A 16,375-nucleotide genomic window follows, 5' to 3' on the forward strand; every position below is an offset into this window, starting at 1 on the left:
ATACCCCTGATGACCTGACGTCACCGAAAAAGAGACTGCAACCGACGCAGGACCCAAGACTTTGTTAATCAGGCCGACTGAGGCTACTGCAAGGAGATAACCTAAATGAAATGACTGCAACAGTGAAACACGAAGAACATCAGGATACACTAACTGGAAGATTAAAAAGGGTTCTTGGCAACACTAAAAGCATCGATGTTCTCAGTATGCAACAAAAAAGACAAATAAATGAACTCTCACTTATCAGCTAAAAAGTTACCACTAAGTAGAAGTTAAAGGATGCACACAAAGAAAAATTAATCTAATTTACAGATGCTGTAGAATGAAAACAGAGCAAAACTATTTAAAACGTATGCTGTAAATAGTGTGTGTGTGTGTGTTTAATTTATCACCTTGTTATACAAGGAGTCAATCTCAGAACACAGCTAGAGCTCATTTGGATTAACTATTTTGGACAGGACATCTGAATAATGGAAGTGTGCATTTGGAGATGCAGCATTTCAGTCATCTAGTGCCGTTTTAGTATGGTATGGTACACGTGCTAAAGTACTTAATGTTATTTAGTGAATTGGCAAAATTACATAAAACTAGTCAGTGGTCTGCATACAGTTTTTGATGTTTCTATTTTATGTAAGGGTTTTGGGTATTATCTAGTAAGCTCTTACTGTAAAACAAATATGACCTAGTCAATGTAATTGCATGTTAGAGAACATACCAACACAGCTGAATTTACAACCAAGTAATGATGGATATCACATGTAACTGCCACCAAGAAACATTATGATGCTGTAACCATCTTTAATGCACTTAAGTTAACTCCTTAAACATAACTATGTAGCCTGTACAGGTGGGATCAGTGGAACAGGAGTCCTGGCTATGAACCAGGTGACAAGTTCAATTAGTGCCTCTGTAATTTAACTGCCCATTCAATGTGCTGCTTTGAGGATGAGTGGGGTCCTACTGACGTCAGCCCCTTTTGGGAGTGAGTGCAGTTCTGGTGCTTACTGCACATCCCACACACGGTTTCTGGGTGAGCACAGAGTGACAGGCTTAAGGCACAAAACCTAAACCAGTCACAGGTTCATGCAAGGCCAAATGTCTTGAAAGGCCATTTAAGCCTAACCAATAACCTGATGTCAGAATCCAACCCTATACGTTGTCTATGACGTGAAGAGCTTAACCATTATGCCAACAGCCCCTCCGTTTTTTGCAAGGAGGAAGGCACATACTCCTGCACCACCATGTGGTGAGCTATGCACCCCTCCCCCCCAAAACCAACCTCCTAATTATACACAGCGACTCTATGGTCATACCAACTTAGACAAGGGAGAAATATCCCACAAGATCATAATCATTGCTAGTGCACACTTACATATCACACTGGCAATGATTCACAGGCAAATGGTTAAAGATGGAAATCCTTGCAGACATTGCAAGTCTACACTGGTAACCATTAAAAGAAAAATATTTCTTCTATAGGTTCATAGGCAAGCTGCCCTTGCAGACCACTTAAAGCCTAGACAATTTCCATTCAGTGGTGAGAATTCAGCTCTACCTTGTGTATGTCAGGTAAACACCTTAAACAATATACAAACTCTCATTACCACTTTGATTTTTCCGTAAGTATTGCTCGATTTCTAACTTCAGAATATCTGCCGAAATACTTCATCCTTAAATTTTCAGGGTCTACATATTAGTTTACCCTCAAGTGTTTGGCAGTGCTCTGTACAGACGCAGACATCTCGAGTGATATTCTTCCTGTAAAAGGATTATTGTAAGGAAACAGCTCCAGTACTTGGTAATAACGACCATCCCTCCTGGCATGTCTAAAGGTCAGGTCCCTGTGCTTTCTCATATTAACATGGTGCACTTGGGAATTCTGAGGCAATGTAGCAACTGCCTCATGTACACAGACAACCCTCTCCTCTTACCTCCTAACACTCTACTTGTGAGAGATGCACTTGTATATCCAAACTGGAAGCTATGTACTCAAGCCAAGACCAGAATAGTTGGTCAAGCAAACGTCAACACCTGCACCACACCACATAGCCCTCCAGAACACCCACCATTACAGCTCTCACATAAAAACACAAACCACATACCAACCTTCGTGGAGGGTCTCAACAGAAATCTATCCAAACAGCAGAGATCTCCAAGGCAGAAATGCACTCTACCACCACAGCACAAACCACAAGACACACAGCTCATCTACAGTGTGCCCCGCAACTTAAGCCTCTAAGGCTAAACAGCTTGCCTAATACAGTAATCATAGGTGATTCGATAGTGAGGCATACTGATGTCCCACTTACTAGGGTAAATAAGGAGAAGGTAAGTCTGCTATCAGGTGCCAGAATCCGACAACACACACACTCAGGTCACTCCACAACAAGTACAAGTATGATTCGGTCACTGTCCATGTGGGTGTGAATGACCAGAGACGCACCTCCCTGGACTACATGAAAAGAGGCATGGAGGATCTCTTGGATTAAGTGGCCCAGGCAGGTATGACCCTAGCCCTGAGCAGCATATTCAACATGTTACGTATTATGCTCGTTTCACTGATGACCTAATTTTTGTGTGATGGGGAGAAGATAGGGTGGATAAATTTATAGGGACTATACAGTCCAGTATATTCAATTTGTCATTTGATGGCATACAAATGGGTCAAATTGTCTCCTTTTTGGATGCAGACTTGAAAATTTCTGGATTAAATGGATTGCATACCAAAGTACATAGAAATTTTGATGGAAATACCCAATTTTGAAAAGCTTCAAGCTGTCATCCCACTCACACTACTGGAGCCCTGCCTTATGTGGAAATGGCGCAAATTAGTAGGTTATGTAATGACCCTATAGAACTCCAAGATGAGATTTTTAGAACTTGTTCCACGTTTGAATTTAGGGGTTATAGGAGTTCTATTATTAATAAAGCTATTACCAGGGTTCAAAACAGGGAGATGAAACATTATTCTATTTGTAATGGGTTTGGTCTTACACTGAAAGGGAGCCAGACTAATATTTATTTTACCACCACTTATAGCTGCTTTAGTGAGATTTTAATGGGTCTGGTGAAATATTACTGGCAGTATATGCAATCTAGTAGAGATTCTCAGTCATGGTTACCCGAGAGGTTCAAATTTTCTTTTAAGGTAGGAAAAAGTTTAAAAATTTTTTTAGTTAAAGGGAAGTTTTGTCATGCCCCATGTGAGATTACATAATATGAGACTGAATCCTGGTACTTATGTTTGTGGAAAATGTAAGGCATGCAAACATATTGTTAGTAGTTTTGGAAATATTAATGGAGTAAGATTTACAGTTAAGGGCTTTTTTAGATGCGATACTCTTGGTATAATTTATGCCCTTAAATGTCCATGTAACAAGTTCTATATTGGCCAGTCAAAGGGCCTTTAAAGATAGATTTTTAGAACATATGAGAGACAGAGAATGTTAAAGATACTAGTTCTGTGGCAGTTCACTTTCACCAGGTACATCCCAGGGCTCATCTGTGGGTTTACAAGGGACTATTTTAGAAAAAGTTGAGAAAATTGAATATGCTTCTATTAATACTTGTTTTAGGGACAGACTTCTATACAAAGAAGCTATTTATATTCTTAAAATTTGATACTTTAATACCTAAAGGTATGAATTCTGAACTTAACTGGAGATTTCTCCTTTAATTAGAATGTGATTTCTTAATTGAATTTTTGAGTACTTGGATGCAGTATTTATATTGGGTGTTTTACTCAGGTGTGTATTCTTGAAGGCATTGCAGCCGAGATGTCAGAGTAATAAAGCCTATCTTGATTTTTATTGTGTCACTGGTTTGTGGTAATTTTATTTTGAGTTGTGTATTAATATCCCTGGATGTGTTCTACATGAACTACTAAGTGAACTGGACCCACAAGCTGTGTGCTCTGTTCAATCACAGCCTCACCTCAGGCTTTGCCCCTACCGAATGGCGCACTACTACAGTCATCCCTCTCCATAAATGGGGAGCAACTACAGACCCTGGGAAATATCGCCCCATTAGCCTGAGTTTGATATTTAAGGCTATGGAGCGTATCATGGGCCTAATTAACAAGGATATAGGGAATCTCCAAACACTAGATCCCACGTAATTTAGTTTTGTGAAAGGTAGATCATGCCTACTCAACCTGGTTGACGTCTGAGTCAGTCAACAGAGCTGTGGATGAAGGCAAGGCAGTTCATACAGCCTACCTCGATCGGGCCAAGTCCTTTGATACCATTCCTCACTCAGGAATTATTGATAAAACTCACCAAACTAGGCATCAACCCTATATTACTAGGTGGGCTGTGAGTTGGTTAACAGATAGAACAGTGTGAAAGTAGCGGACTCCAAGTCAAGACTGCCAACCAGTCACGAATACAGTCCCACAGGCATCGGTCCTGGGTCTTTTGTTTGGCATCTACTTCTCAGAAGTCCAAGCCAACATAGAGGGACTCTGGCTTGACCAAGTTCGTAGACTAAGCTGGGAGCCATTTTAACTCAAGTAATGTAGACATCCTACAAAAAGGCCTCACTGAGACCAATGAAATGGTGTTGAAACCATGGCCTTAAGCTTAATGCCAAAAAATGCGTCATCCCCTTTGGGAAAAACTACATACCCACTAATGACCACATTGATGGGAGCCCACTGAAGGCATTATAAGAGATCTGGGGACAGAGACAGTAGCCTCTCCTTCGACCACCACATTGCCACTGTGGTCAGAAAGTTCTTCTATGTGGCACATCTCATTCCCAAGGGTTTTGCATCCAGGAAGAAAAAGGTCATCATCTCTCTCTACTCTTCCCTCATTAGGTCAGTAGAGTATAATGCCCCATTTGGCATGCATCTCACTAGACACATGCAACAGCTGGAAAGGCCACAGAAGTACCTCACAAAGAGGATCCTAGACATTAAATACATGTCCTACATGGACAGACACAAAACTCCAGCTATTCTCTGTCTTATACAGTCTACCAAGAGGCTATCTGTTTGACTTACAACGCCATGTCTGACCCAGCACTGTTAAAAATGTTACATCTAAAGAAATCCCAATCCTTCCACACCATATGCTCCAGAGACCTCAACCTCATTACCACAATTAACAGAACATGCTGGAGAGAGAGGTTCATAACCCAGAGATAGCCCACGCTCTGGAATAGACTTCCCATACATGTCAAGCAGAGCACCTCACTGGCCCTCTTCAAGAGAAATCTTGATGAGTGGATGGGAAATCCAAAGTTCACTCTGGGGATAATTCCAGTGGCTTTACTTGATAGAGGTAGTCGGGTGGCACAATGCCAGGGTACTTCTATGGGCTAGGCTTGTAAAGGCTCCAGGGCCATTAACCTAGTACACACCTATGAACCTATGATGGCTGCTGTATTTATGGTCCTCATGATTGATCCTCACCTGAAAAAACGGTAAGAAATGGGGACTGGCTAGGAATGGGGCTAATGGTTGGCAGGTATGGAGTGCAAAATGTGACAAAAGTATGAATGCAACTATACTGTGTTTTATTACATTTGTATACTTTGTTAAATGGTTGACAATAAATGAGACCTCAAATAATATTAGAGTAACACCAAATAGGAGGCTAAAGGGAAAAAAATTACATCTTGACCGCCACATACTACCACTGCAAAGTACTGTTGAAAAGATCTGCAAGCCATAAGTTACAGTGCAGCAGGTCAGATATGAAATTTATGAATTTATGTTTCAAAAGTTGACACAAATAAGTAAGGTTCTCATTTGTTCAAGGAAGTAAATAGTGTGGGAAGAAATAGCCAGGGAATTGTTATGGCTAGACTTGTATAAGGCCCTAGGGCCAATAGCCTAGTACCAACCTATGAACAAGGGAAGTTTAGAGAGCACAGTACTCTAAGTATGAAATTTACTTTGTGATCAGTAATAAATACCCATCTGTGCTTAAAACTGACTAAAAACATCTTCAAAGTTTCATCTTATTAACCTCCTCATTGCCTGCTGATGATCATCAGTTGCCTTGACAAGCGGCCTTCATCCAGACAGCCCTTATGGTTTTCTGCTTGGCCCAACACTGTCACTCCCATGGCAGCCTGGATGAATACTTCCACTCTCGATGCACACTTCTGAAGACATTAACCCAGTAAGAATGCAGCACATGTGGCTTGCTGTGTGCTCTTCAGCTGTTTTGCCATCTCACCTACAAACTTCATTGTGTGCCAGATGTCAGAAGATTTGCCCGTCTCTCCTCTCTGCATCTCTAAGCATGGGAAGGTATGTCAGCTGCTCAATCCCATCTCCCCCCCCAGCAAACTCCTGCCTCTTTAATAACTATCAATCCCAGGTAACCTCCTGGGACACCATCAGGGCTTCATCCCTCTGCACTGTGCTGCAATCGCGGTTTAGACATTTTTAAATTGAACATGACTTCCATAACTTACCTGTAAATCTATCTGATAAATGGGGTCCTTTAAGGCGTCAGGGTCATCCTCCTCATCATCTTCATAGTAATTATCATCTGCAATATAAAATACAACAAAGTTGGTTAAGTACACCAATCTTCCTTTAAGCAATACTCAAAACACTGGATATTTTTTTCTGCAATACATTACTTTATAATTTTCAAACAAGCCTGGAGGACTTGGCAGGAATATCCTGTGAATGGAGAACAGATGCATTTCCATTGAAGGATGCAACTGCTTGCAAGACTTGGTGTATCAAATGCTAGTCATGCGCATACTGTTTTGCTGTGAAAAACAGCTTAGAAACAGTTTGTCAAAAGACAGGAGTAGCACTGACCAGGGCAGGCCAGACTTTTTACCATCAGTAGGAGTAATCAGCTCATTCTGTAGGATTCCCAGAAGAGAGGCAGGCACTCCGGCATTTCCTAGCTTTGCTTTAGAGCCTTTACCCAGTATGTGCCAAGATACATGTGTAGGAATTGCACAAACCACTTCAACTAAACAGCTCAACAGCAGCAGCTTTATTCAAAGATCTTAACCGATTGCCAAGTTCATCACTGTATTGTGGGACATAAGTACAATAAAGGATTGGATGGGGACATATGACCTAGCACTTACTCCAGTCCAGTACAATGCTTGCAGTACTGTTTCACCAATCTGCTCCTAAATCTCCCCAACCCTTACTTTTCAGCTGTGAAAAAGTTAATGATAAACTCCTGCTGGGGGTAGTTGGTCCACTCAACTGCACAAAGCAATTTATGCTTTTCAAAGAAAAATGTACGACTTCTGACACAGAAGTGCTGATTTACACAGGAGTGCTGATTTTCATCCCAAATGCTTTGTACTCAATAGCAACCAACCTCCAAGTGCATGACATGGATCAGTTACATGAGGCCAAGAGATCATATGAAAAGATGCATCCATGATGTTCAAAAACTGATTCGTTCCAAATCTTAATCACTAAGCACTGTCAAGATGATAAAGAGACGACAAATCCCTGACAGTATCTTATGCCCACCATGAAAAGAATTAATCAGAACATGGACACAAATGTGGCAAATGCAGTGTCCATACGGCACAGCAGCCATGGGACTATGTACAGTTGCAGCACCTTCCCAATATATTCTTGGGCATAGTCATATGCATTTAACATCTGCACAAGATGTAGACTAACATCAGCAAACTTTCAAACTCCAATATCTATGTAAAAACAGAAGAGATCCACTCTTAAACAGCCACGACTGAATCTACATTCGCTTTCCTGTACGACAAGTTTAATTATTGGATGAAGTACCCTTTTCAGTACCATAAAATGCTTTCCCAGACAGGCCAATGAGCATGCTCACACCATTTGTAGTGCACCCTCCTGGCCACCCCCTTCCCACTCATTTTTAAATACAAACACAAACACAGTCTGCTTATTTGCAGATACTGTCTTCCATACCTCGAAAAAGATCTAGTGCCTCCACTTGGTATTTGACTATTCTTCTATCCCTATTTCAAAAATATTTTTCTGTATACTTTTTGCCTCTATGCTTTCTGACCATCAAGCCTCTCCCAATCAGATCTGAACTCATTTGCTCCCCTGTACTAAGTATCCCCAGCAATGGCAGGCAAGAGCTGTCCATAGTACAACTATTCCAGTAGTTATAAGATCACTTTGTGCCCTGCCTGTACTCCATTATTCACAAGACTATTGCAGTATATGGGTACCCTTGTCCCCTAACACAGAACAGGCCAGCCTTCTTTGACTGGAAACCTATGGCATCTGCACAGGCATATCCCTCAGGCAAAGAAGGAAGGACACCCCCTCTCTCCAAATTAGCAGCCTGGAACATTCCAGATGCTAATAATTAGGGCATAAATGTAAGACCTCAAACCCCTCTTCTCCACTGTGACAAGTATTCACATCACCACTAGGTCCCACTATACACACTCCTGTACATGAGCAGTCCCACCCACATGGCCCAAAGGATATCACTGGTATGGTAAACCTCATCAGCAATTTACAGCAGAAAGCTTTCACTCATGTGTCCTCTCTCTCAATCTCATCTTCCAACTCAAACCATCTACAAACTCCCACCAGAAGCTTCACTAAACCAACAGACATGAAACCAACCTGATAACCTTATTTCTTGCTCTTTCCAAACCCTTTGACATGGTCTCCCACACTATTCTCATATAAAAACTCTAACATAGGCCTTGATAACCCCTTCCTCGCTTGGTTTTCCAGTTACCTTGCTAATCACCACCAGGCAGTGAAATGGCCGACAGCTCACCATTTCTCTCCATATCTGTTGGGAGTCCCACAGGGATCCATACTTAGTCATATCCTGTTTAGCATTCTTGTTAATGAACTGGCTCTGACAAAGCAGGATGCGCTATCCTAGTATAGTACACAGATTTGACCATCTGCTCAGCAAAACCTCGGTTCCCCACAACAGCTGACTTAGGCATGTTTCTGCATAGTAGAAAACTGGCTAACCTTCAGCTATTTGGTAAGCCAACAAATTAAATTTACTTCTTGCTACTCCATTTTTAAATCATCCTTCTGTGTTACCCCCTCAACACCAAAATACTTGTCACCAACCATACCAGAGTTTGAGGAGTTCAATGTCCACGTAGATCATGTTAATACCGAAAACTGCACTCTACAGAGCCAAGCACTAACACAGCTAGGAGCTCACATCGCTGAGCTCTCCTACCTACTCTCCTCTATGCAGCACCAATATTTACCAAAATCCAACAAACTTATCACAAGCACAAACAGTGCTTCAACGAGGCTGCAAAATTTGCAGCCAACACCCCCATAGATCACACCACTGTCTAGCACTCGTACACTTCAGTGGCTTGAACTACCTCAGGGACTCTCACTCTTAACTCTCCATAAGCTACTATACAAACCAAATGACTGTCCAGCCCTAACAAACCTAACACAATCTTATCAGTGTAGACCGCCCTCTTCTGACAAAGCCCTGCTAATAATATTCAAACATAACAGCTCAGCCAGCTGCTTCCTATACTCTCACGTTATTTCCAAAAACTGAAATTCCATCTCCATTAACAGTTAGCCAAAACCCATCTCGAAAATCTTTCAAGCTTCAACGAAACACACGCCTACTCAACTCGGGGCACTGCAAATGCTCCCCAGCTGATTAAACCATTCGCTAACTTTCTTTCCTTGCTAAAATTTCTATACCTTCTACAACATTAACTGCATAAAATTACAACCTACTAGGTCAGAACACTGTGCCTACAGTGTAATTAACTGCCGTTGTAAGACTGCCAGTTTGTATACAATGCCATTACTGATTTCTTGCTCTCCATATCATGTATATGCTGTATAAAACTGTCATTTCAATGGTTAAGTATACAGTATCCATGTTAGACTCATTTGTATTGGAGATTTTCAACGTGGCCTCTGCTTAAAATCAGTTCTGAGCCCAGTCAGGCTTTCCCAACAAACAAAAGCAGTAAAATACATACTTACTGGACAAGCAGATAGCAAGCAACTGGGTTCATCATTCACTTCCAAAACCTAGCAAAATTCAAGTCCCACAACCACTACTAAAACTGAGTCTGGGTCAGTCAGGATTTTATCCCTTTAAGACAAGAACCTGGCACTAACTCCTCATACAACTGCCACAATTACCTTATCACAACCTTACCCTTGGCCCTTTCCCCAAGGAAATTAATTGGTTTTCTGCCTGGCTGAAGACCCCCGTAGAAATTAGCACTTCTAAGCTCACAGAGACAAGTGAAAGCAGCATACAGGCAATCTGAAGCAATAACTGTGGGCACGACTGGCCATGGTTATATATGTATACAAACACTGGCTTCAAGGTTTGCCATGCAAGGTGGGAGGCAGGTTTAACAGACCAAGGACGGTTTTCCATACTGTCTGTGGCACCATAACTATACACCCCTATCTCATCACTTTACTGGGATACGTTGGAGGGGTTTGCCAGGACGACTAGACTGAAAAGCACAGACTAAAATCAGAAATGGAATCTCCAGAAATGGAATAAATCTTCAGAAATGGGAAATTTCTTCTGGTAACTGCATAGACAAAGGTGGGCATGTCCACTGAATTCATAAGTTAACTCACCCCCCCCCCCCAGTTTCCCCAGGACAGGTCAACATTTCTCCACCACTGCCAACAGCCTGAACAATGTCTATTCTTCATGTAGGTACCAGATGGTTTGTTAGAATTGAAACTAACCCCAAATTAATTTTCCATTACCTCCAAACTCCTCCCGCACACACTACCATGTTTGTGTCTGCTACAGTCACTACCCAACTGGCCTGTTAGCAACCAAAGTAGCAGTTCTTGTGCTACTAATGCATGGAAAGCTTTCGAAAACTTTCAAGACTTCCATCGCAAGCAGTGCCCTCTAGTGGGTTAGAGTGTTAGGAAAAAATAAAGATAAATAATTCATATTATGATAAATAATCAGATGTTTGCTGTTAACACACTGAGTATTGCACTAGCCTCTTCTACTCAAAATCAGAATGTTGGAATGCATTCAACTGCAACATTGCAGGTGTTGCATGATTGCCACTGCCATCATTTACAGATTAGGGTCAAGTTATACATATCTTATACTTTATTGTATATTTATATGCAGTTTATGCATTACCTGTGTGCATATGACAATGTATGACAGAGCTTTGTTTTGCAGCTTTCTTTTCTTGTTCCTTTCACTTTCATTGTATGCTGGCATACTGCTTCTAGATGGGTCTGACTACTTTAGAAACTAGCATCTTAAATGCTCTTTTCTTACATCTCTCTCTTGGGTAACTTCAAGCTACAGTTTTTTTTTTTTTTTTTTTTTAAACACAAGGCATTGCACGTCTACAACATTCTTCCTTTTCAACTTGCAAAAAGCATGTAAAGTAGCAAATACAAGTTAACTCTGCTACAAGTTTACTGTTTGGTAACTGAGCTTGCAGTACAAGTTAAATTACTTGTTAGCAAGGCTTGCAACCGTTTCTCACCAAATTATTTTATTTATTCGACATTTGCTGACTGGGATAGTCCTACTGGGTTAGTGCCCTTTTTCAGCGGAGACCAGAGGAGAAATGCTCCACAGTACAATTGAGCAAAATATGAGAGAAACTGACTTAATATACAATAACAATACAATAAAAATTACAGGATTGTAGTAGAGAACAAAAAAAATAAATAAAAAAAAAACAAGAGTGAACAAGCAGCTGTTCTTTTAGGTACAAGTTAAAAAAATCAGTAAGAAATGCATTTAGTCCAATATATTTATCTTGAGGCAGGTAGTGACGATTAAGCTAGCAAAAAGAAAATACTATAAGGATACTCCTCCATGGAGAACTGTACTTTTCAATTGCTTACATTTTGCAGCAACAGTGTGTAAGGATGTTAATTACGATGCAGTCGCCGGTGGGATATAGACATGTTACCAAACGCTAGGAAGTGAAGAGAATGATTACAAGTAAGTGAATAATACTTTGTTAGATGGTTAGTGTTAGAGAGATAGAGGGGAAGGGAGAAATAGGAAAGGAAAGTAAGGAAACAAAGTAATGTGGGAGAGGGGGAAGGCATCAGGTGGGGTGATGCATCAGGTGGGGTGATTGCAGAGACAAGACCAGGTGCTGTTCAGCTAAGAGTTTTCTTGAATTCATGGACATGGGAAGTGTTCGAGGGTCAGAGGGATATTGTTCCATGATAGAGAAGGAAGGCAGTTATAGAGAATCTGTCCAATAGATTTTCTAGGCTTGTGAATCTGCAAGAGACATTGATCAGAGCTTCTGAAGGATGGGGAGGTTGTAGATGGAGACAAGAGGATAGATTAGGGCTTGTTCAGAATAAAATGATGAGAAGTTGCATAAATAAGAGTTGATTGGGAAACTCAAGCCAGTTGATTGTAGACAGCATGACAGTGGTGTGATTTTAAGGGTAGATTAGCTGCAAACATTACCACTTTGTTGTAGGTAGTTTCGAGTTTGGACAGTAGACAGAACTGTAGGTTAAGATTTGTCAGCTGAAGAATAGATAAGGGAGAAGGTAAGCTTGGGCTAGTGAAATTCTGGAGACTGGTGTGAGGAATTTTATTTTTGTACAGAAGGTAAAGCTTTTGGTGGGTTTTCTTGATATAGTGATGTACATGGAGGTCAATGAAGTTGGTCATCAATAATTGCTCCAAGGTGTGGGCCATCAGCTGTTACAGTGGTGTTGAGGGAAGAGTTGGAGGATTTAATATGGTAGAGGGATTTAGGGAGGAAGAGAAGTTTGGTCTTTTTAGGGTTAAGTACGAGCTGGCTGCCAGAAATTTTTCAGTGAGGTTAAAGGATGTGTGTCAGGGTAAGCAGGTCAGAGGGGTTTGTCAGCAGTGCAGAGGACTGAGTTGTCGTCTGTGCACTCTATGAGGGGGATGACTGAAGACACAAAGAGTTAAGTTGGTAAGTAAAGATGTTAAAGAGAAAGGGGCCTAGAACTGAGCCTTGTGGAATGCCCATTTTGATGGGGATATAGGGGAATAGAGCAGACTGCCATTTGACAGATTGCTATCTGTGAAGTAGCCATTAAACCAGGAGACAGTTGGTGGCAGAGATTAAGTTGAGGCAGTTTGTCTCACTCCATCCTCCTCTCCAATGTCAAATGCTTTGGCGAGATCTAAGAGGCAGGACACACTCATCGCCTCTGGCAAGGGTGATGGGAGTTCATAAAGGAAATTAGTGCAGTAGAGATATTGAGGTGGGAGCAGAAGCCATGGTGGGTAAGGGTGATCAGGTTTTCTTGAGTGAGAAGGGCAATGACTTGTTTATGAACACATTGTTCGAGGATTTTAGAAAGGGGAGAAAGTATGGTAATGGGTAAATTAGAGAGCTCTACTGAATTTCCTCTTTTGTAGAGTGGTATGGCATTTTTTTTCCAAAGAGTTGGGATGGTGGATTCTGTGACTGAGCAGTTTATGAAAGTGGAGACTGGGTATGCAATGGAGTTTGCGGCTACCTTTAGGAAGAGAAGTGGTAAGTTATCAGCTGAGGGGGGAGCATGGTTCGAGTTTAACAAGCCTTTTGATACAACTGATTGGGATGGGTTTTAATGAGAGTGGGCTGTTTTGTATAAGGGGGGTGTTGGGTGTTGAAGGGTTAGTAGTTTGCTGATGGTATCAATAAAGTATGCATTGAAGATGGATGTAGTTTCTTGGGGTGTGTTATAAGGGCAGGGGATGGTAGTTGCGGGATTACTGAGGTAGAGAATTCTAATAGTATTCCAAAATTTTTGGGGATTTCTTTGGTCAGTGGTTAAGGGTATGTGACAGAAGTTTTTTGATCAGTGTTAATCTGTTTTCTGGTTAGGTTTCAGAGCTCTCTATTTCTGGAGGAGTGAGAGACTTAGTTTTAATCCAGAGTTTCCAAGCAGAATCTCTTTTATGGCTGAGTGACCGGGTAGAGTTAGTGAGCCAAGGAGAAATAGTTGTGTAAAATATTACCATAACCATAGATGTCCTCTTCCATGTTGCAGTATTCATACTGTGGGATTTCCTGCCTTGGATGCCCCGATGTCGGCTCCTATACAAATGTTTAAGCCTGGCTGCTGTAGGGGGTCTATATTATAATGTCGACAAGTGAAAATGTCGACTGACTTGTTCGACACCAAAATGTCGAACGACAAGCTTATCGAATTGCCAAACACCAATGCCACACAAAAACAAATATTTAAGTGGGGGGCTGTGCCCCCTACACCCTCCCAACTAAATATTCCAACTCAGAGACGGCACTACAGTCAGGGAAAGGGCAGGTGTAAGAGAACGACCAACAGATTTCTTTCCATTGGAAGAAATCAGTGATTTGGCCATTTGGCAATCTTGTAGTTCGACATTTTGGTGTCGAGCAAAGTCAGAGTCGACATTTTCACTTGTCGACATTATAATATAGACCCACTGTCGGTATCACACGCAGGACTATAAACCAGGGGCCATAAATTTGACTTCTGCACACTCAGACCTCACTACATGAACACCAGGATAAGGTGTACAAGAAGAACCAGTTGAGGAAAGAGCAAATGTCCCTGAAGGGCTGTACAGATTAGCCCTGTAGGGAGTGGATACAGAGGTCAAGGAACAACCATTCAGTAGAGAAAGAAAAATGTGGGTTATGGAAGGTGGGAAGGAATACTGCAACATGGAAGAAAAGGACATCTATAGTTACGGTAAGATTTTACACAACTATTCTATGTCCTTCTATTCTTATGTTGCAGTATTCATACTGTGGGAGAGTACCACAGCTAAAAGGAGTGATGGGAGGGGGCAGAGGTAGAGGATCCCAAGAAGCCCTGCAAGACTGCCCTGGCAAATCCTGCTCTAGCCCGAGAGACCTGGTCTAGCTTGGACTGTTTAGTGAAAGTATGAACTGTATACCACGTGGCTGCTTTCATGACGGAGGCAGTGTCCAGCCCTCTAAGAAAAGCCTTGGAGGTAGCCATGCTTCCAGTGGAATAAGCTCCAACTCCTTGAGGTAATGGTTTGCTATGATGCGAGTAGCAGAACAGAATGGATTTCCTGATCCAACAGGAACTGGTTTGTTTGGAGACTGCCTTACCCAGAGCCCTGGGGTGGAAGGAGATGGAGTGGTCAGATTTTCTGAAGGACTTAGTTTTGTCTAAGTAGAATCTAAGTTGTCTGTGCACATCCAGAGAATGAAGGATCCTCCCTGCGGTATTAGTTGGAGAGGGAAAGAAGGAAGGTGAATGGGCTGATTTAAGGATAGCTTGTTCACCATTTTGGCCATGAAGGAAGGGTTTGCGTGGAAAGTCACCCTGTCATTGTGGAAAGTGGTGTAAGGAGGACAGGCCATAAGGGCCTGGAGGTCAGACACTCTTCTAGCGGAGGCAATGGCCACTAAAAAGTAGTTTTGTACCTACCATAAATGTAGATGTTCGAAGATCCACATTGCTGCAGTCCTTACATATGGGTAGTCCGCTGTCCTCGGTCGGCCCGAATACCAAAGTATTAGGCTGATGTTGGTCATGGGCGCTCAGATCTGACATCAGAGCGTCAGGGTATAAAAGCGCATGACCAACGTCATATCCTCAGTCTTTTCTTGCCCCAGATGTCAGAAGGCCCTAAAAAGAAAGGCCACAGCCCAAAAACAGGATACCTCCCAAAAACATGCCCAACAACAACCATCACCCCAACCATATAACCATGCCAAACTACAGAGGGGAAGGAGGGAGGGTAAATTGGACTGCAGCAATGTGGATCTTCGAACATCTACATTTATGGTAGGTACAAAACTGTACTATGTTCTTCATCTCACATTGCTGCAGTCCTTACATATGGGTAGAATCCCAAAGCAAAGGTAAAGGGAGGATGGCAAAATCATAAAGCATTAGGGGCTGCTAAAATGCCCTGTAATATTGCAGTGGCAAATCCAACCCTAGACTTAGAATAAAGAGGAAGGTGGTAATGCTTGGAAAAAGTATGTACTGAACTCCAAGTGGCTGCTTCCAAAATATCTTTTGTAGCTACCCCCCTTAGAAAGGCAGTAGAAGTGGCAGTAGCTCTAGTGGAATGAGGTCTGATTCCAGCCGGAATCTCCTTACCATGATGGGAATAACAGAAAGAAATACAAAACCCAATCCATTTAGAAATAGTTTGATTTGAAACAGGTTTTCCCTGAGAACCCAAAGCAAAAGAAATAAACAACTGCTGAGACTGCCTGAACCCCTTGGTTCTGCTCAAATAATAACGTAACTGCCTGTGAATATCCAAAGTATGCAAAATCTTCTCCCCTTTATTTTGAGGGTTTGCATAAAAAGTAGGCAAATGAATAGTTTGGTTCAAGGCCACACTAGAAGCCACTTCAGGCATAAAGGAAGGATTAGTACGCAAAGATACCCTATCCTTATGAAAAATCAGGAAAGGTTCCACTGCCATAAGGGCCCGTA

The 16,375-nt window shown here is 41.8% G+C and overlaps 1 protein-coding gene across 1 annotated transcript in view; it reads right to left on the minus strand.

Annotated features, from left to right (window-relative positions):
* IPO9 (importin 9) overlaps window positions 1-16,375 on the minus strand; it is a 1,198,493-nt gene that overhangs the window by 22,019 nt on the left and 1,160,099 nt on the right. The window contains exon 23 of the mRNA XM_044076674.1: window positions 6,430-6,506. Within this exon, the coding sequence (XP_043932609.1) occupies window positions 6,430-6,506 (77 nt within the window). The remainder of the gene's footprint in view (window positions 1-6,429; window positions 6,507-16,375) is intronic.

Source organism: Protopterus annectens, chromosome 7.part0 (assembly GCF_019279795.1).
Source record: "Protopterus annectens isolate FY-2018-M chromosome 7.part0, PAN1.0, whole genome shotgun sequence".
In the NCBI taxonomy this organism is placed as follows: domain Eukaryota; kingdom Metazoa; phylum Chordata; order Ceratodontiformes; family Protopteridae; genus Protopterus; species Protopterus annectens.